This window comes from Lissotriton vulgaris, chromosome 1_1 (genome assembly GCF_964263255.1).
Source record: "Lissotriton vulgaris chromosome 1_1, aLisVul1.2, whole genome shotgun sequence".
Taxonomy (NCBI): Eukaryota; Metazoa; Chordata; class Amphibia; order Caudata; family Salamandridae; genus Lissotriton; species Lissotriton vulgaris.
The window spans coordinates 1,703,584,855-1,703,604,079 of NC_141685.1; the positions used below are offsets into that span (position 1 = coordinate 1,703,584,855).

Below are 19,225 nucleotides of genomic sequence, written 5' to 3' on the forward strand. Positions count from 1 at the left end.
TTCTTGGCTTGCAAAAATGAAACTGAAAAGGGGGTGGTGATGGACAGAGTGTCTGAATTAAGCAGACCACTCCTACCCAGTCCAAAGATCAGGGCTTGATCCATCACCGTTTTTTAGCTCACTGCACCACCCCAGCTCAGAACCTGGATACATGCAAATTAGTCTGTCCCTGGCCCAGTGCATCATGGGAACAGGGCAGACCAAACTACCAAGCCAATTCTTATACTGGAAAGGAAACAAGCTTCCGGGGACCGGTTTCTGGCATTACAGCCGTCTTCGGCCCGGCTTGCTTGAATCCTGATGGTGAAGTGAGCAAGGGACTCATGTCTGAGCATACCCTTCCACGCTTATGGTGGACAAAATGATTCAGAAAAGGGGGTGGTGATGGACAGAGTGTCTGAATTAAGCAGACCACTCCTACCCAGTCCAAAGATCAGGGCTTGATCCATCACCGTTTTTTAGCTCACTGCACCATCCCAGCTCAGAACCTGGCTACATGCAAATTAGTCTGTCCCTGGCCCAGTGCATCATGGGAACAGCTCAGACCAAACTACCAAGCCAATTCTTATACTGGAAAGGAAACAAGCTTCCGGGGACCGGTTTCTGGCATTACAGCAGTCTTCAGGGTCAGACTAATTTGCATGTAGCCAGGTTCTGAGCTGGGATGGTGCAGTGAGCTAAAAAACGGTGATGGATCAAGCCCTGATCTTTGGACTGGGTAAGAGTGGTCTGCTTAATTCAGACACTCTGTTCATCACCACCCCCTTTTCTGAATTGCAAAAATGAAAGGCACACACGGAGCAGATTTAAAGCTTAGGAATGCTTTATTCAGTGCATTAGTCTTCTCCCCCCTATCGACAGACGCGTTTCGCCTCGGGGTTATTTCAATGTCGACTACCATTGTGTAACACAACCATTTTTAATCCTCCATGCGTTGTCATAACCATGAAAACAAACGATGGACATTTCACCAACCCCAATGATGAAAATTGTAAGGTGGCCATCTTACAGTGGGTTAATATAGTACAAACAATATAATAAGTTTGTTTTTAAAGTGCAAGTGCAAAACCAAAACATAAATATGAACCAAAATTAAGGAGTTAAAAACAATTTCATTAACAGGCATGTTTTTGTGTGCAAAAAAATCATTACTTGCAATATAAGCTGCCTGTTATAATTCTTGACCACTACTGGGACAGAGAAAAACCTGGACAATATCTACACCATTCGTAAATAAAGACCAATTTCCCTGTCACAGAACCTGTTGCGGTAAAAAAAAAAAAAAAAAAAAAATATATATATATATATATATATATATATATATATATATATATATATATATATATATATATATATATATATATATATATATGTCCAAGGCTTCCTTTCCCAGTTAGAAAAAGATGAGGGGACGCGGCAGGGCTTCACGGGATTCTTCTATTGGTTTACGGCATGACGCGTTTCGGCGGTAGCCTCATCAGATGCCTCCGTTGTTGTACTCCCAAGAATGTCTTCTCTTGTTTTATTCGTTATACCCCTCCTCTGAAGTAGTGAGGGGCTCACCTGCACCGCATCTCGAACCTGAGCGCTCCTCCCAGTTCATGGTTAAAGACTGCACTGTATATATATATATACACCACAAGCCTCGCACCTCTCACAGCTACTTCCAAACTGCAAAAAGACGAGTGTAGACCCAGGTTTGGTGCTATTTTACTTTATTCCAAAACACCACCAGCCATCACGACGCGTTTCAGCAGATCCCTGCCTTGATCACATGACAACATTGATGTGTACCACCTCCATATTTAAGTGCAAGTGCATACATAGACATGGAAAACATACTCTGTAAGGGCTAAAATGCTTCTTTTCCATTTTTTACTTTTTACACCATAGAATTCAAATGTAACATGTAAATACATGTATTTAAAAAGGAAAAATCCTAACATGATATTCAATGGTATTGTTATTTTCCACCAAATGTGTTTATCGATTATTTGCAAACCGATTGATTTTATTTTGTTTATATATACATTTTGTGAGTGGGCTCAATGCTAAAATAGGTGGGGGAGGGCTCTCTTAGGGTAGACCCCTAGGGGATTTTAGTGACACAAGGGGACTTGAGTTGCAAAATACCTAGCCACCCATGACCCTGTTGACATAGTTGAATATCTAAACACAGATAATTGTTCACTACCTACTTTTAGAGGGCATGGTTCTCATTCCATTGACTATATCCTTATAACTAGGGATTTTGTGAAGTGCTTTTTTTAAAGGGGGGGTTGTGCAGACAGAATAGGGGGATCATTATGCCATTTACATCTCTGTGGTTCTTCCTGTAAGTAGGGTTAAACCGACCAGTGCTACTTTACTAACTCAGCACCCCAGAGATGGACTTAGATTAATCTGGCTCCTTAAAGATCCAGTACTTACCCTGGATACCATTTTAAGTCAGTCAGGGGATCTACTTCTCAACTGTTTATCAGCAGCATGTGGAAGTGATATGTTACGCCATTTTTATACATTAATCCAGACTATCAAACTTAATCTTTTAAAATCAGTATGGAAAGATAACGGGGATCCCCGTCGGTTGGATGAACATTGCTCAGAAGCCAACCGGCGCTTAAGGTTTGCCTTATCTGCTCCCCAGAGATTACCATAAGAAGTACAGCTTGCCTGCCGCATATATAAATGAGCCCTTAAAGACAGGAAGGAGGCCCTGCATTACATGGATTGGGAAATATTCGAATTAAGCAGCAGTTGGTGGCAGATGTAAACTCTTTGTGATTCTGTTAAAAGAATTAGATTAATATCAGCCCCATATAATTCCCTGCTGCAATGCAACATATTGGGCTCTGAATGGGTGGATGGACCATTTCTCAGCTATTTACCTCCTAGATGAAGTAGAGAAGGCATCAGACTTATTATGTTGCAGACTAAGCAATGCCCCCCAGTCATTATATCTTTGCTGGAAGTCGAATATGCGATTAAGGAGAGCATTGGTGGTAAGGCACCAGGCCCGCACGAGACGCCTATTTACTTAATAAAGAGCAATATTGACCTCCGGGCCCCCTTATTACTAATGTTTTTAATAGCTCTCTAACACATCTCTACACATGCATATCCCTGAATCATGGAAACTGGCCACGATAACACCCATCTTTAAAAGTGCAACAGGATGTCCCCAAAGTGCTAAGGACTCATCTCCTTACTAGACAGTACCGTTAAAGCTATTGGTAGAGTCATTTACAATCGCTTGACTGATTGGATCCAGGATCAGCACAATCTGTCTGCACTCCAATTTGGGTTTGACCAGGGGTGGGAATGATCAAACAGTTGAGAAACAACAAGAGAGGGAGGGAAAAATATATTCAGGAGCACTCTCAGTCCCCCAAGGTAAATCTAATCGTAACAACAGAAGAGTGTGCCTTTTACTTCTATAATAAAGGTAGAGCACAAAGGGAAAGACCAACTAGGTACTTCATAAAGCCCTCACTCACCAACCTAGTTGGTGTGCTTCAACGTTGCTCTTCTGTTGTTATGAATAAATGATTGACCAGTGCCTAAACTTATGTTTAATAACCAATAAGTACCCCTTAACCAAACACTGTCCTCTTTATTTGGCCTTTATGGACCTCTTAACAGCATTTGTATCTGTCAATAGAACTAAATTGTGGTTAACACTTCTGGACATATGGGTAGAAGTGTCTTTGGTGAATTTTCTGTTTAATCTGCACTCAACTTAGTTGCCCAAGTACGCCGTAGCCAAAATGGCGAAATGCCCTTGGTGTCAGCCTCAAGCGCGGGGTGCGCCAGAGCTGCATTTTGGCTCTTATGTTGTTCATCCTGTACATTAATGACCTTGGCCCTTACCTGATTTCTGTTCAGGTAGATACCCCGAAAGTGGCAGACACTCCTGTGCCCACACATTTATATGTGGATGATGCAATCCTGTTGGCTCGCGTTCTAAAGGCAGTACTTGTGTTGGTGAACCAATTTGACCAGTTCATGGACAGTTTAGATAAAGTTACCAATTATGTTAAATCCCACATTATCGCCTGAAAACGGGAGGAATCGAACCCCACAGGTTACCTTTAAAGGGGCAGTTCCTATCTAGTGTGAAAGAGTTTACTTACCTGGGTGTTACTTTAAGCTCATCAAGCTCTTGGCAGCCACAATTGGGCAGTTCTAATCTTAAACTTAGTATGTCCGCAGTAGTCATTTTTAATCTCTTCAGGACAAAAGGTAAGGGGGTGATTCTACCGCGATTAAAAATCTATAACACTCAGCGTGTCCATGCGGCTAAGCATGGGGCAGGGATTTGTAGCTCTTTTAAAAGCTCTTCCATTCAGTGTGAGGAAAATCGTATATGTAGGATGTTTTTACAGCACCCCGCCAGCCTCTAGTTTCATCCTACATGCAGAGATTAAGCAAGGTTTTATCGAGGATAGTGTCCAAATGGCACCTGCACTTCTTTGGGTAAGTACGTGGACAAATCCCCAAGCCACATTCTGTTGAGAGATAATTTCAGATTGTCTATATCTGGATAATTGGTGCTCTATACCATGGTTGAAATACATCAACACAACTTTCAAGTGCTGGGGTTGTCCCCGTTGTTCTTGTCTCCGATGAGGTTCAGACAAATCTAAGATGCAAAAGTCTTGTTTTGGAACATAGTGCTGAGGTAAGAACGCAAGAGCTCTGTCTCGACTGACTATTGTAATCCTTGCCTGCTCATTCTTTATCTTTCTCTTGAACTAAGGCAATGTGAAAGGTCCCTTGTCTTCTGTTTTAGATCAGGCTCGGTATGGCGGTTTTTGAGTTATAGAATGTCAAATGACGCCTTGGAAGGCCCCACCAGGGCTTGTCCCGTGATGGGGTTTCCTCACATTCACTAATGCATTACACCCTTTTCTGTAATTAATTTAGTTATGCCCAGAGACTCTTTTTGAAACCGCTTTTAAAATCCTTGGGGTACCCAAGCTGTGAACAGGGCTTGCACAAATTGCAATCATTAGATACTCCAATTATCTGTGTCAGGGTGTGTGCATTCCTTAAAGCAACTGTTTTATCAATGAAAAATGGACGAAAAGTACTGCCTGTTTTAAAATGTTTTATTCTGATATTAGGTATTATCTGTACTTGATTAGTTCATATTTTATAGATGCACCATGCACTATATATGCGGATATGCAAATTGTTTTAAAGGACTTATGTGCTGTAGTTTCATTTTGTTAAGCATTAGCTATGTGTTATAGTTATTGGATCATTCATCTTATAAATTATACGGAGGTTGACGGATTTGTTTTATAACTATTTAATTGCTCTGTACCGTTTCTGTCTTTTATGGCCTTATACGGCTGAATAACGAATGAATGAATGTAATTAATAATTAGTTGCAAAAAATGCATGTGCAGTTTTATGTTTATAACTTCTAAAAACAGCTATAGTTCATAATATATGACAACACGCAGAAAGATATCAGTATGAGTGTAATGAATTATAAAAGTGCAAAAAATAAATATGCTGCCTTTCACACTGTGGCTCTGGTATAAGGCATTACACATGTAATAATCTATCTCAGTTCAGCAGTTACATAATTTTTGTAATACAGGTGACTAATGACAATAAGACAGTAACAAAATTAGAGACACGATTTGACACAAGGACTGCAGGCTCTTATCTTTTGTAATATTATAAAATGTACATAACTTACACCTACTGTGGGAGTGACCAGAGATCACAATGTGAGTAGGCAGACTGTGCTGCTATGTCCTAGGTCTCAAAGGAAGGCAAACAAAAGAAGCCTTTATTTTTACAATTGATTTTTTTCCATATCAATCTTGTTTTAACGGCGCTGTTAATTCTAGTAACCACATCCAAACAATTCCTGTAAACGTTCTTAAAAGAACTCCATGTCAGTCACTTCCTCCGCAAGCAAAGTTTTATTTCCGCAACGTTTCAATTATTTGAACGTACTTCTTCAAACCAGGCCGTCAAATCACGCCCTTTAACTTCCTGAACAACTGCTGATGGTTTATTAATGGCCACCCAAGAATGAACATACCTCTGCTGACTCGATAGGAGCGAACTCTATGGTCGACGATCTTCTCTTTTTCTGCACAAATATGGATTTTCTCTTTTTCCGTCGTCTTCCTGGTTTGATCAGACCACTTTCGCCATTCCCGTCCCCGTTCGGTGGCTTGCTTATTTTTTTCCTTTTTCCATAATAATAAGCTACATGAAAGAGTAAATGGCATTAAGTTACATGTTCTAATTGAGATATTTCACATAGTACCTTCTAATTTTCTTCAATTGGGATAATTAATTAATCAATGTAGTAGTTGGAAAGTAAATTACACATTTTACAGGGCAATGGTCGGAAGTTCGTATAAAAATGTTTACAGATCTAACAAAAAACAAGCATTGGCAAAGCCTGTAAGGGCCCATGCAGCGCTATTAGCTTTGCCCAGGTTGGTGGGCGTGGAGGCAATGATTTTTCCTATACTTTATTATTAGTCTACAATTTCAAGATGACTTAATTGTTGGAAGTGGTAGATCATTCTCCAAAGTTCGGTAAACCAATGACAAAGTATGGGAAAAAACATTCAAAGATGGCTACCCTCGTTTGCACACACACAGATTGCCATCTTTGAATGTTTCTGCCATTTTTTATCATTCCTTTACCATTAGAAAATGATCCATGTTTTTAGAAGCAATGTGCATCTTTGAATGCTAAAGCAATATTAAAATATGCTACAATCGGACAAAGATGGCCAGCCAAGCTTGTGCACGTGCAGAAGCTGAACTTTCAAAACATTGGGCAACTTTGTAACCAATAATGTACTATGAAAAAAAGCAATCTAAGATGTCTGCTCATACCAGCAGTGCACGTGCAAGTGCCATGAATGGCCTGGTAGCTGCGTGTGAGGAGCTCCAAGCCCTCACAAAAGAAAAAAATATATTTTGAAAATGTATTTTTACTTACAATTTAAAAGAATAAGATTTTATGTTATGTTATATTATGTTTTGTCGTTGTAGAGTGTGATAATCAGCCACAAGGGTGTCCAGGTGCTTGAGCAGGTGTGTACGCATCTGGTCACAGCAGAATTATTTGAAGAGCCAAGTCTTTAGCTTCTTGCAAAACTCATGTAGCAAGGAGGCTGTGATGTGTTGTGGGAAATCATTCCATGTTTTGGGTGCGATGTAAGAGAATGAGCGGCTTCCTGCTCTGCTTTTGTGAGTACAGGGTGTGTGTGAAAGCGAGAGTAAGGCTGAGCATAGGTTTCTCGATCAATCAATCAGGGAATTGTCAAGTGTGCTACTCACCCGTGAGGGTCTCAAGACACTGGAGGGGGGGGGGGGGGGTAAGCAGCTCCAGTCAGTCGAAGAACCAGGTCTTGAGGGTCTTCCTGAAGATGTGCAGAGAGGGGGCGCATCTGATGTCGTTTGGGAGCTCATTCCAGGTCTTGGCCGCGATGTAGGAGAAGGCTCTTCCACCCGTTTTGGCTCTGTGGATGCCCAGGGTTTCAGAGAGGGCGACGTCAGCAGATTGGAGGTTTCTCTTGAGTACATGGAAGGAGATTCTCTCATTAAAGTATTGGGGTCCAGTGTTGTGGAGGCATTTGTAGGTGTGGGTGAGTGTCTTGAAGGTTACTCTCTTCTCGACGGGGAGCCAGTCTAGGTCTTGCAAGTGTTGGGTGATGTGTTCTTGTCGAGGGATGCCGGGGACGAGTCTGGCTGAGGAGTTTTGTATAGTCTGGCGTTTCCGTAGTCCAGTCTGCAAGTTATGAGTGCATGGGTGACGGTCTTTCTTGATTCTGGTGGGCTCCATTTCAAGGTCTTGCGAAGGATGTGGAGGGTGTTGAAGCAGGTCGAGGCGACAGCGTTGACCTGTCGGGTCTTGGAGTGGGAGGAGTAGAGTACGATGCCGAGGTTCCAGGCGTGGTCTCTGGGATTGGGCGGGCTGCCAGGGGTGGTTGGCCACCAGGTGTTCTCCGATGCAGTGGGGGAGGGTCCAAGGACGAGGACCTCTGTCTTCTCCGAGTTGAGTTTCAGGCAGCTGCTGCGCATCCGGGATGCAACGTCCTTCATTCCTTCCTGGCAGCAGTGTCTGGTGATGACAGGAGACTTGATGAGGGAGAGGATGAGCTATGTGTTTTCGGCGTAGGAGACTATGTTGAGTCCGTGCTGTCTGAAAATGGCGGCGAGGGAGCCATGTAGATGTTGAAGAGTGTAGGGCTGAGTGATGATCCTTGAGGTACTACACAGTTGATCTCTGTGGGTTTGGAGAGGAAGGGTGGCAGTCGGATTCTTTGGGTTCTGCCGGTGAGGAAGGAGTGGAGCCATTCGAGGGCAGTTCACTGAATGCCGGCATTGTGGAGTCTGGGGGTGAGTGTGCGGTGGAAGACGGTGTTGAAGGCTGCGGAGAGGTCGCGTAGGATCAGGGTCGTGGTGTGGCCTTGGTCAAGGAGGGTACGGATGTCTGTGGCGATGAGTATAGCGGTCTTGGTGCTGTGGTTGCTATGGAATATGGATTGGGAGGGGTTGAGGATGGAGTTCTCTTCAATGAATTTCATTAGTTGGGCGTTAACGGTCTTCTCTGTGAATTTGTCCACAAAGGGGAGGAGGACGATGGGTCGGTAGTTTTTGAGGTCCGAAGGATCTGCCGTGGACTTTTGGAGCACAGGCTTGACTTATGCACGTTTTCAATCATCTGGAAAAATGCCGGTTTCGAAGGTGGTGCTGGTAGTGCGTCGTAGTTCCAGTGCGATGGTGGTGTCGGCTCTGTGGAAGATGTGCGAAGGGGCAGGGGTCCGTGGGTGCTCCTGACTGGATGCCTTTCATGGTCAATTCACTGTCTTCAGTGGTGGCTGGGGTCCAGGCGGAGATGGTGGGTTGGCTGGCCTTGTTGGAGGAGGGAGTGGTTTCGGAGTCCGGTGTCTGTTCATTGACGTTGTCATAGAGGGACTTGATTTTCAGATGGAAGTAGGAGCTGAGCTTGTTGCAGAGGTCATGGGAGGGGGTGATTCCTGTGGCCTCGCTGGGGCGTTTGGTGAATTCTTGTATGATGCTTAAGATTTCCTTCGAGTTTGCTGGAGTTGGCGGGGATCTTGTTCTGGATGAAGTTCTTTTCAGTTGATCTGATGAGTTGGTGGTATTCGCGTATGTGGTACGGTCTTCGAAGTTTTGCTGTTTCACCAATTCTTCTCGAGACATCTGCAGGTCCGTCAGGATTCTTGGAGATCGGCGGTGAACCAGGTGGCCTTTCTGGGGCACTGTCTGTCGGGGTTGTGAAGGGGTGCAAGCTCATTTGGGCAGTTGTTGATCCATCTGTGTAGTTCTTTGGCTGCGAGGTTGGCTTCGGTCGAGATGGAAGAGGCATCGCGGTTGAGGGTGGAGTTGAGGTGCTTCTCGGTGACCTTGCTCCAGTTTCTTTGTGGTGGGCGGGGTGTGGGTTTGGGGGCGGTGGGTTTGTCAACATGGAAGTGGACGCTGCAGTGGTCCATCCAGAGGGGTTGCATGGTGTGGCTGAAGTGGATGTTGTTCCCTCCTGCGAAGATGGGGTTTAGGGTGTGTCCTGCCTTGTGGGTGGGGTGGTGACAAGCTGTTTGAGTTTGAGGTTGGCAAGGACGTCCAAGAGGGTGGAGGAGTTAGGGTCGTTGAGGTTTGTCGATGTGGAAGTTGAGGTCGCCGATGAGTATGTAGTCCATGGAGGCAATGGGGTTGGGTGTGATGAAGTCAGCAATGGTAGTGGTGATTGCTGTTTGAGGTCCGGAGGGCCTGTAGGCGAGGGTGCTGTGTAGGGTGGTTCTGGGGCTGGTCTGTATCTGGAAATGGAGGTTTTCAGTGGTGGACCGAGGAGTCGCTAGTGCTGGAGGTGGTGAGTTGGACGGAGGTCTAGTGTGCAATGGCAAGTCCTCCTACCGGGCGGTTGGGGCAGTCCTTCCTCTGGATCTTGTATCCATCAGGCAGGGCTGGGCAATGTTGGGGGCAGAGGTGGAGTTGGTCCAGGTTTCCATGAGGAAGGCGATGTCAGGTGAGATGGTGTCGAAGAGGTCCCAGATCTCTATGGTATATCTGTGCAGGGAGTGCATGTTGAGAAGGATGCACCTCAGGGCATCAGGGTGTTGGTGTTCGGAATGGGGGCAATGGCCGTTGGGGTGCAGAGGGTGGTGAAGTTTTGGCGGCAGTGTCAGCAGGAGAACTGGCCATGGGTGGATTTTGGTGTAGCCAGATGGTAGTTGTTGTTCCTTCTGGAGTTGAGAGCGAGGAGGGTGGCTGATTCCTAGTGGTGGGTGGTCAGAGATCCAGAGTTTCTGGCACTAGTCGCGGACGGCTGCAGACGGGCTTGCCTTCAGCGTGCCAGTGGCAAACAAGAGGCGTGCACACTGCGTTCGTCCAGCAATTAAATAGGGAAGGGGGAGGGAAGAGCAGCTGGGAGGTGGGAATGGCAGGGGGGAGGGGCTACATGGGTGCAGCAGCAGGAAAAGAGTGGCAAAAAACGGGCATAGAGAAGAAAACAAGGGCACAAAAAACGAATGAAAAGGGCAGAAAACAGGGTCACAGACAAACATGCAAAAACATTAAAATAAATTTACGAGAGACGGACAAAAGACACAAGGACAAAACAGGCACAACAACGCAGACAGACCACAATGGACACTACACCCCTCATAATACTAGTAGTTCGGAATAATTTTCATTTTAAACACACGTAGCTGTTGTTACAGAAAAGGTTAGAGACCCCCTGGTCTAGACATTTTTCCAACTTTGTTAATGTTTGGACAGGATTATGAGGGTTTACCCTACACCATTCCATATGCTGGAGGCCATCTGCCTTCTTAAACAGAAGTGATAATCAAGTGTTATCACAGTGGCCCTTTTATGGTGAAAAATTTGGTTTTATTATTGAAAGAGCTTAAAGTCTGTTTTTCAATCTTTTTAATGTACACTGTACTACATGAAAGACTGAAAGCCAAAGTCTGCTTAGACAAAATGTGGCGATGTAGTAGCATATATGTGAATCCACACCACCCCTGCAATGATGAACTTCGTCAGCAATTACAGCTCAGCTTTCCATATAAAAATGTTAGCCAACAATAACTGTGCTAACCTATGATGCTTTCCCGATTACATTTTTACCACTTACATATCATGTCTTCCATTGCTCCACAGAGTAGTACCATTCAGCATTTGTGTACCTCTCAATTGTTTCGCAGGACAATGGAACTGGTAAAGTATAATGTCTTGTAGTGGAGTGTAATGAACCATTTATGAGAAAAACAGCCAAGGAACACATTTCAACACGAAATGGACACCGGATGTGTAGGACCATCAAATTATATTAACTGATGTTCCAAACTTAAAACTAGCACACCACCTCACCTTTTTCACATTATTTATTTCATTAATTGAATGAGCTCATAAAACACCCAAATGTAGTTGACTGTAGGCAGAGGTGCATGGCTGGGCACAGAAGCATTAGTGCCTGAAGCATAACAAACTGTGTAGAGAACCGAACTCCTGAAGACTGATTTCCTGTAGTTTCCCAGTACAAAGTAAAGTAGCATGTAAATGTGGTGGCCATCTTGGAATAAGTTTGCTTCCCTCAAATAAGTAGAAACACAACTGTGCACATTATGGAATATAAACATTGTATAACAAATAGTAATTGATGAACAAGGATTTCTGTACCTTAGAACATAACCATTAGTATTCCATAAAAGCTATGTATGGAGAATTATACTTATTTGATTAATTCTTAATAGGTGAACTCCAGTGGCGACTGACACCTACCTTAAGTGGTAGGGCGGCTGCGGGTGGAGAGGGCGGTGAGTTGGAGGAGGGTGAAATATATAGGCAAAAAAAAAGAATTACCTGCTGCTCTGCTCCCGCCTCACTGCGGCTCTCATCACTGTCGAGCCAGAAGGGGATGGGCGCTCAGGGAACAGGCTCCACACCCTATCCAGATGCTGCTCTCACATGAAAGCAGCACCAGTATTGGTCTGAGCGGCCTCGTTTGCTGCTAAGATGGTGCATTGGACCCTGTGCTGTTTCTCCAACCCTGCTGTGTTACACAGAAGGGTTGGAAAACATAACTAAGGATGTGTATTTGGGCAGCCTAAGATGGCCAGCTAAGCACACATGTACACGTATGAGTGAACAGTACTCCTTCCTGCCTCGGCCCAGCCCCAACCTATACATATGGAAAGGGGCGACCACTCGGTCCCCCCGCACGTATGGCAGAGTACCACGATCCCCCCGGGAAGCCATCTTGGGCGGGAGGCGTGTCTCGGCTGGTATGCCCGAAGCGGCGTAGCCGGGGCGCGCCTTTTCCCGCCCTAGAGTGGGCTGGCCTAGACACTGACGCAGCTGGCCACGCCCTCGGGGCAGGTAGGGGCGGGTTTACGCCCGCCCTGAAGACGGATAAAAGGAGAAGCAAGATCCGAAGGCATCCTCTTGTTCCTGTGCTCTGAAGCTGCACCTCCTCGCTGCACGTGAGCTCGAGACGGAACGAAGAGCCAATTTTTGACCCACCCACCAGCCCCTGAAGACAGCAAGTGGTTTTGAATAAAGTTGTTGGACAACTCTGATTTTCGTTTACAGGTTGCGGTATTATCGTGATGATTTGGAGTATGTAATAAAGAATGGTCGATTTGTGTTACGTTTCGCAAATAAAGTAATTCTGCTTTAAGTGTTTATGGGTAAGCATGCCTTTAATAAAAGTGTAATTGCTACTGTCTTTCTTAGTTTAGTAATTTAGTTAGCATTGTCGTATTTATTTTGGTCGGGCGGTAAGGTCATGATCGGTGAGCACTAATTGGAAGATCCCTATGAGTGGGCGTCACCCAACACGGATGGGAGCGCTCGGGAGAGGTGGCCATTGGCCCCTCAACGGGGAGGCGGTCCCTTCTAAGGATGGGTCGCCGAAAGTAAAGGAAAGGCGGTCAAGGCCCCTTCCTGTGTAGGAGGGGTTACAGCCCCCTCCTGGGGAATTTCCCGGGGCCAGTGACGTCTGCGACGGCAGATGTGGTAAGTTGTGCGGGATTTGGGGGGGGTCTACGCTACCTTCTAGATACCTCACACGAGTCCTCGAACGACCTTTAAGTGGCGTCGAGTTTTATTGGTGCCCCCGTCAAGTCAAAGGGAAATTGGTAGTTGCACTTGAGGTACGCCTCAGTGCTGTCGCCCCTCACAAGTGGGGGGGGGTATTTGTGGTTAGGGATCTTGACACCGGTTACGACCTTGCCGTTGGCCCTTAAACGTAAGGATGTACAATTTCATAATTTCAAGTAAATGTTTGTAGGATGTTAGTTCGGCTAGGAGAACCTCTGTATTAGAGAATCTGTTAAGGTTAGCCAACATCGCAATATGGTAATGAAATTGTACATAATATAAAATGTTGATTTAATGTTTTAATTTTGTTTTAATAAATACGGCCGGGAGGGTCACTCCCTCCCTCTTCCAAAAACTTCAAGAACTGTTTCCGGTTTCCCTCCTTTGGGGATTGTGTTGAGAGGGGGTGGCGGGTATCTCAGCCATATTGTATTGCAGGACTCAGCCTAAATAAAAATGAGAATAACATTGTCTTATTATAATTTTATTTATTGTCTGCTGGCATGGGCTGTGGGGCAACGCTCCTCCGCCATTATGAAGGAGCCGCCCCTGGTCAACTCTATGCCAAACGATCAGGCCAGGGAACATGGCAAGACTGTGATGGCTATCTTGGATTGGAGGATTTGTTATAACAAAAATAAGAGGCCATTGCGTTCTGCAAGCCTGAGCACCATAAATGATGTTGTTCCTTATGTGGTGGCTGCAACACAGTTTGCCCACTACCTGCTTCCAAACACAAGGACCCCCAGGAAGGATGCCATATGTTCTTGCAGTGAATGTGCACATTAGCATGAGCAAATGGATTAAGTAGGATGACCCACTGCCCATGATATAGATTGTAGTGTGTGGAAGCAAAATGTGAATGGCAACTGAACAGCCCAATAAGTGAAGACTGCTGGCCAAAAGCCCATTTATGTGTGTATGTGTATGTATGTATTTTTGTGTTCAGACAACAGATGACAGAGGTTTATTATCTGCATCTATTATATTTTGTTATGATTTATCATTTGTGTACTCGCCAGGCATCTGGCTGGATAGATTGTAAATATTGATGGTTGATGTATATATGCACACTACTATCCTTTTTCACATCAGTTTCACTATCCCCCTCATGCACTCACCACCCTTCCCTTGAGCACCCGTCCTTTAAAACGCTTGATTGAGAAAGACATTTTGGTTGACAAAATTTGATATGATCTAACATTGTGATGAAAACTCACAACCATTTATGGAATGTATTAATGGTGGTGTCTATTTTCGATCAAAATAATGATGATTTTCTCTTGCTTTGTATATTCTTGGGTCGGGTGGCGGTTCCCGGAATTCGATCCCTCGATTAAAATAACTTGCCACTGGTGCCAAGAACGTTTGACGGAAGGGTCCCCCTGCGCGTCACTGGCTAGTGCGCTAAACATCTCACAATAGGTCTCTTCCTTTATAAGCAGACACGTGGGACACAGCGAAGCAAGGTTCGGCAGGTTTATTCACTATATGGCATGATGCATTTCGGTTAATACCTTTTTCACATGCCATGAATTGCTCAGGTAAATGCTGCAGAGTCCTTTAAATAGTCCTGCCTCTCCTTTGAATGTGGAGGCCACACAGGACTAACATTTGTTCTGGAGCCATCGTTATGGTTCAGGGCAAAACTCCAACTCCCACAATGCAGCTTGATGAATGGTCGAAGTGTGGAATTCTTGCAGCTTGGATATTTTTTGCTTGCTGTAAGTTGGATGTTGTATGTGAGCGTGATCAGGTTGCATTTGCAGCTCAGATGACAAAAAACTGCCTCCCTTGCCCCTACTTCCAACCGCACTGCACCAATTCTGGCAGAAACCGGAGACAACGATAACAGTGACCCCCTCTCTTCATGTAGTGATGGACTGTACTTGCCAGCAGTTCCTCTGCCTTCTTGGGTCGGGTGGTGGTTCTCAGAATTCCATCCCTCGAATAAAATAACTCGCCACTGGTGCCGAGAACGATTGACAGAAGGGTCACCCTGCACGTCACTGGCTAGCACGCTGAACATCTCACAGTAGGTCTCCTCCTTTTTAAGCAGACATGGGGGACACAGCGGAACAAGGTTTGGCAGTTTTATTTACTGTATGGCATGATGTGTTTCGGTTAATACCTTTCTCAAATGCCGTTAATTGCTGAGGTAACTGCTGCAGAGTCCTTTACATAGTCCGGCCTCTCCTTTGAATGTGGAGGCCACACCTGACTCAGATTTGTTCTGGAGCCATAGTTATGGTTCAGGGCAAAACTGCAACTCCCACAATGCGGCTTGATGAACTGCCAAAGTGTGAAATGCATGCAGGTTTGATATTGTTTGCTTGCTGTTAGATGGATGTTGTATGTGAACATGGTCAGGTTGAATTGGCAGCTCAGATGACAAAAAACTGCCTCACTTGCCCCTACTTCCAGCCGCACTTCACTAATTCTGGTAGAAAACAGAGAAAATGGTAACAGTGAGCCCGTCTCTCAATGCAGTGATGGACAGTACTTGGCAGCAGTTCCTCTGCCTTCTTGGGTTGGGTGGCGGTTCTCGGAATTCGATCCCTCGAATAAAACTAATTTAAGTTGCCACTGGTGCTGAGAACTCTTGACGGAAGGGTCCCACTTCGTGTCACTGGCTAGTGTGCTAAACCTCCCACAGTAGGTCTCCTCCTTTTTAAGCAGACACGGGGACATAGCAGAGCAAGGTTCAGCAGTTTTATTCACTGTGTGGCATGACACAGTTTGTTTAATACCTTTCTCAAATGCCGTGAATTGCTGAGTTATCTGCTGCAGAGTCCTTTAAATAGTCCTGCCTCTGCTTTGAATGTGGAGGCCACACCTGACTCACATTAGTTCCGGAGCCATCGTTATGGTTCAGGGGAAAACCTCAACTCCCACAATGCAGCTTGATGAACCACCTAAGTGTGGAATGCTTGCTGCTTGGATATTGTTTGCTAGCTGTGAGTTGTATGTTGTATGTGAGCGTGGTCAGGTTGAATTTGCAGCTCAGACGACAAAAAACTGCCTCCCTTGCCCTTACTTCCAGCCGCACTTCACCAATTCTGGCAGAAACCTGAGATGAAGGTAACAGTGAGCCTGTCTCTCCATGCAGCGATGGGCTGTACTTGCCAGTATTTCCTTTGCCTTCTTGGGTTGGGTGGCGGTTCTCGGAATTCGATCCCTCGAGTAAAATACATTTAAGTTGCCACTGGTGCCGAGAACGCTTGACAGAAGGGTCCCCCAACACCGGACTGGCTAGCACGCTAAACATCCTACAGTAAGTCTCCTCCTTTTTAAGCCAACACAGGAGACACAGCGGAGCAAAGTTCGGCAGTTTTATTCACTGTATGGCATGACATGTTTCGGTTAATAACTTTCTCAAATGCAGTGAATTGCTGAGGTAACTGGTACAGAGTTCTTTAAATAGTCCTGCCTCTCCTCTGAATGTGGAGGCCACACCTGACTCACATTTGTCCCGGAGCCATCGTTATGGTTCAAAGGCAAAACTTCAACTCCCACAATGCAGCTTGATAAACCGCAGAAGTGTGGAATGCTTGCAGCTTGGATATTGTTTGCTTGCTATCAGTTGCATGTTGTATGTGAGCATGGTCAGATTGCATTTGCAGCTCAGATGACAAAAAACTGCCTCCCTTGCCGCTACTTCCAGCCGCACTGCACCAATTGTGACAGAAACCGGAGACAACGATAACAGTGACACCCTCTCTCCATGTAGTGATGGACTGTACTTGCCAGCAGTTCCTCTGCCTTCTTGAGTCGGGTGGCGGTTCTCAGAATTCGATCCCTCGAATAAAATAACTTGCCACTGGTGCCGAGAACGCTTGACGGAAGGGTCCCACTGCGCGTCACTGGCTAGTGCGCTAAACATCTCGCAGTAGGTCTCCTCCCTTTTAAGCAGACACTGGGGACACAGCGGAGCAAGGTTTGGCAGTTTTAATCACTGTATGGCATGATGCGTTTCAGTTAATACCTTTCTCAAATGCCGTCATTTGCTGAGGTAACTGCTGCAGAGTCCTTTACATAGTCCCGCTTCTCCTTTGAATGTGGAGGCCACACCTGACTCAGATTTGTTCTGGAGCCATAGTTATGGTTCAGGGCAAAACCGCAACTCCCACAATGCGGCTTGATGAACCGCCAAAGTGTGGAATGCATGCAGGTTTGATATTAATTGCTTGCTGTTAGATGGATGTTGTATGTGAACATGGTCAGGTTGAATTTGCAGTTCAGACGACAAAAAACTGTCTCCCTTGCCCCTACTTCCAGCCGCACTTCACCAATTCTGGTAGAAAACGGACAAAACTGTAACAGTGAGCCCGTCTCTCCATGCAGTGATGGACAGTACTTGCCAGCAGTTCCTCCGCCTTCTTGGGTTGGGTGGCGGTTCTTGGAATTTGATCCCTCGAATAAAATTAATTTAAGTTGCCACTGGTGCTGAAAACTCTTGACGGAAGAGTCCCACTGCGTGTCACTGGCTAGTGTGCTAAACATCCCACAGTAGGTCTCCTCCTTTTTAGGCAGACACGGGGGACACAGCAGAGCAAGGTTCAGCAGTTTTATTCACTGTATGGCATGACGCGGTTTGTTTAATACCTGTTTCAAATGCAGTGAATTGCTGAGTTATCTGCTGCAGAGTCATTTAAATAGTCCTGCCTCTCCTTTGAATGTGGAGGCCACACCTGACTCACATTTGATCCGGAGCCATCGTTATGGTTCAGGGCAAAACTTCAACTCCCACAATGCAGCTTGATGAACCGCCGAAGTCTGGAATGCTTGCAGCTTGGATATTGTTTGATTGCTGTGAGTAGTATGTTGTATGTGAGCGTGGTCAGGTTGAATTTGCAGCTCAGATGACAAAAAACTGCCTACCTTGCCCTTACTTCCAGCCGCACTTCACCAATTCTGGCAGAAACCTGAGACGAAGGTAACAGTGACCCTGTCTCTCCATGCAGTGATGGACAGTACTTGCCAGCATTTCCTTTGCCTTCTTGGGTTGGGCGGTGGTTCTCGGAATTCGATCCCTCAAATAAAATTAATTTAAGTTGCCACTGATGCTGAGAACGATTGACGGAAGGGTCCCCCAGCGCCAGACTGGCTAGCGCGCTAAACATCTTACAGTAGGTCTCCTCCTTTATAAGCAGACACAGGAGACACAGCGGAGAAAAAGTTTAGCAGTTTTATTCACTGTATGGCATGACACGTTTCGGTTAATACCTTTCTCAAATGCAGTGAATTGCTGAGGTAACTGGTGCAGAGTCCTTTAAATAGTCCCGCCTCTCCTCTGAATGTGGAGGCCACACCTGACTCACATTTGTCCCGGAGCCATCGTTATTGTTCAAGGCAAAACTTCAACTCCCACAATGCAGCTTGATAAACCGCCGAAGTGTGGAATGCTTGCAGCTTGGATATTGTTTGCTTGCTGTGAGTTGCATGTTGTATGTGAGCATGGTCAGGTTGAATTTGCAACAAACCATTCTGGCAGAAATATATCCTCCCTTGCTTGGCTCAACTTTTGCTGGTTCCCGGCGCTCTCAAATGGCATGTAACCCCACGGCAGAGCCCAGGTGGTATACATGAACAATTCTTTCAAAAAGAAATTAGGTCTCACTCACTGAAGGATGTAAATACTTAATTTCATTTTGCTTATTTCATACTAAATTATTAAAGTGAAAGCAGTACGAACTTGTTGCATTCTCCCCTGAGACCTTGTTTACGATAACACTCAATATGTGATTTTAAACCAATTATATACATTCTCATTAGAATTGGAACACTTCCTGTTTTAACATCACAAGGTATTCTGGGAGATGTTGTTTCTTAGTGCGAGATACACCTTATCGATACTGATAGCAGCGCTCAAAAGTGAAGAACCAAACTTCAATTGAAGTGAAATGTCATACTTTTGGAAATTGCCCTACTTTTTCTCTTTTGCTCAGTTCTTAATACACGCCGCATTCGGTGTCAATTACTGTTTATTTTACCTTTTATTTCTACCGGAAAGTCCATTATCATATAGTTAATATCCTCAAGTAGGTTCACTCATAAGTTGACACCATTCTAACCTTCAGTGGACTTTTTGCATTGTGATCACAGAATA

At 45.1% G+C, this 19,225-nt stretch overlaps 1 protein-coding gene across 3 annotated transcripts in view; it reads right to left on the minus strand.

Moving 5' to 3' along the window:
• SFMBT2 (Scm like with four mbt domains 2) overlaps positions 1–19,225 on the minus strand; it is a 916,952-nt gene that overhangs the window by 35,423 nt on the left and 862,304 nt on the right. For all 3 annotated transcript variants that reach the window (XM_086918957.1, XM_086918956.1, XM_086918958.1), the window contains one exon: positions 6,065–6,234. In XM_086918957.1, coding sequence (XP_086775083.1) covers positions 6,065–6,234 — 170 coding nt within the window. The remainder of the gene's footprint in view (positions 1–6,064; positions 6,235–19,225) is intronic.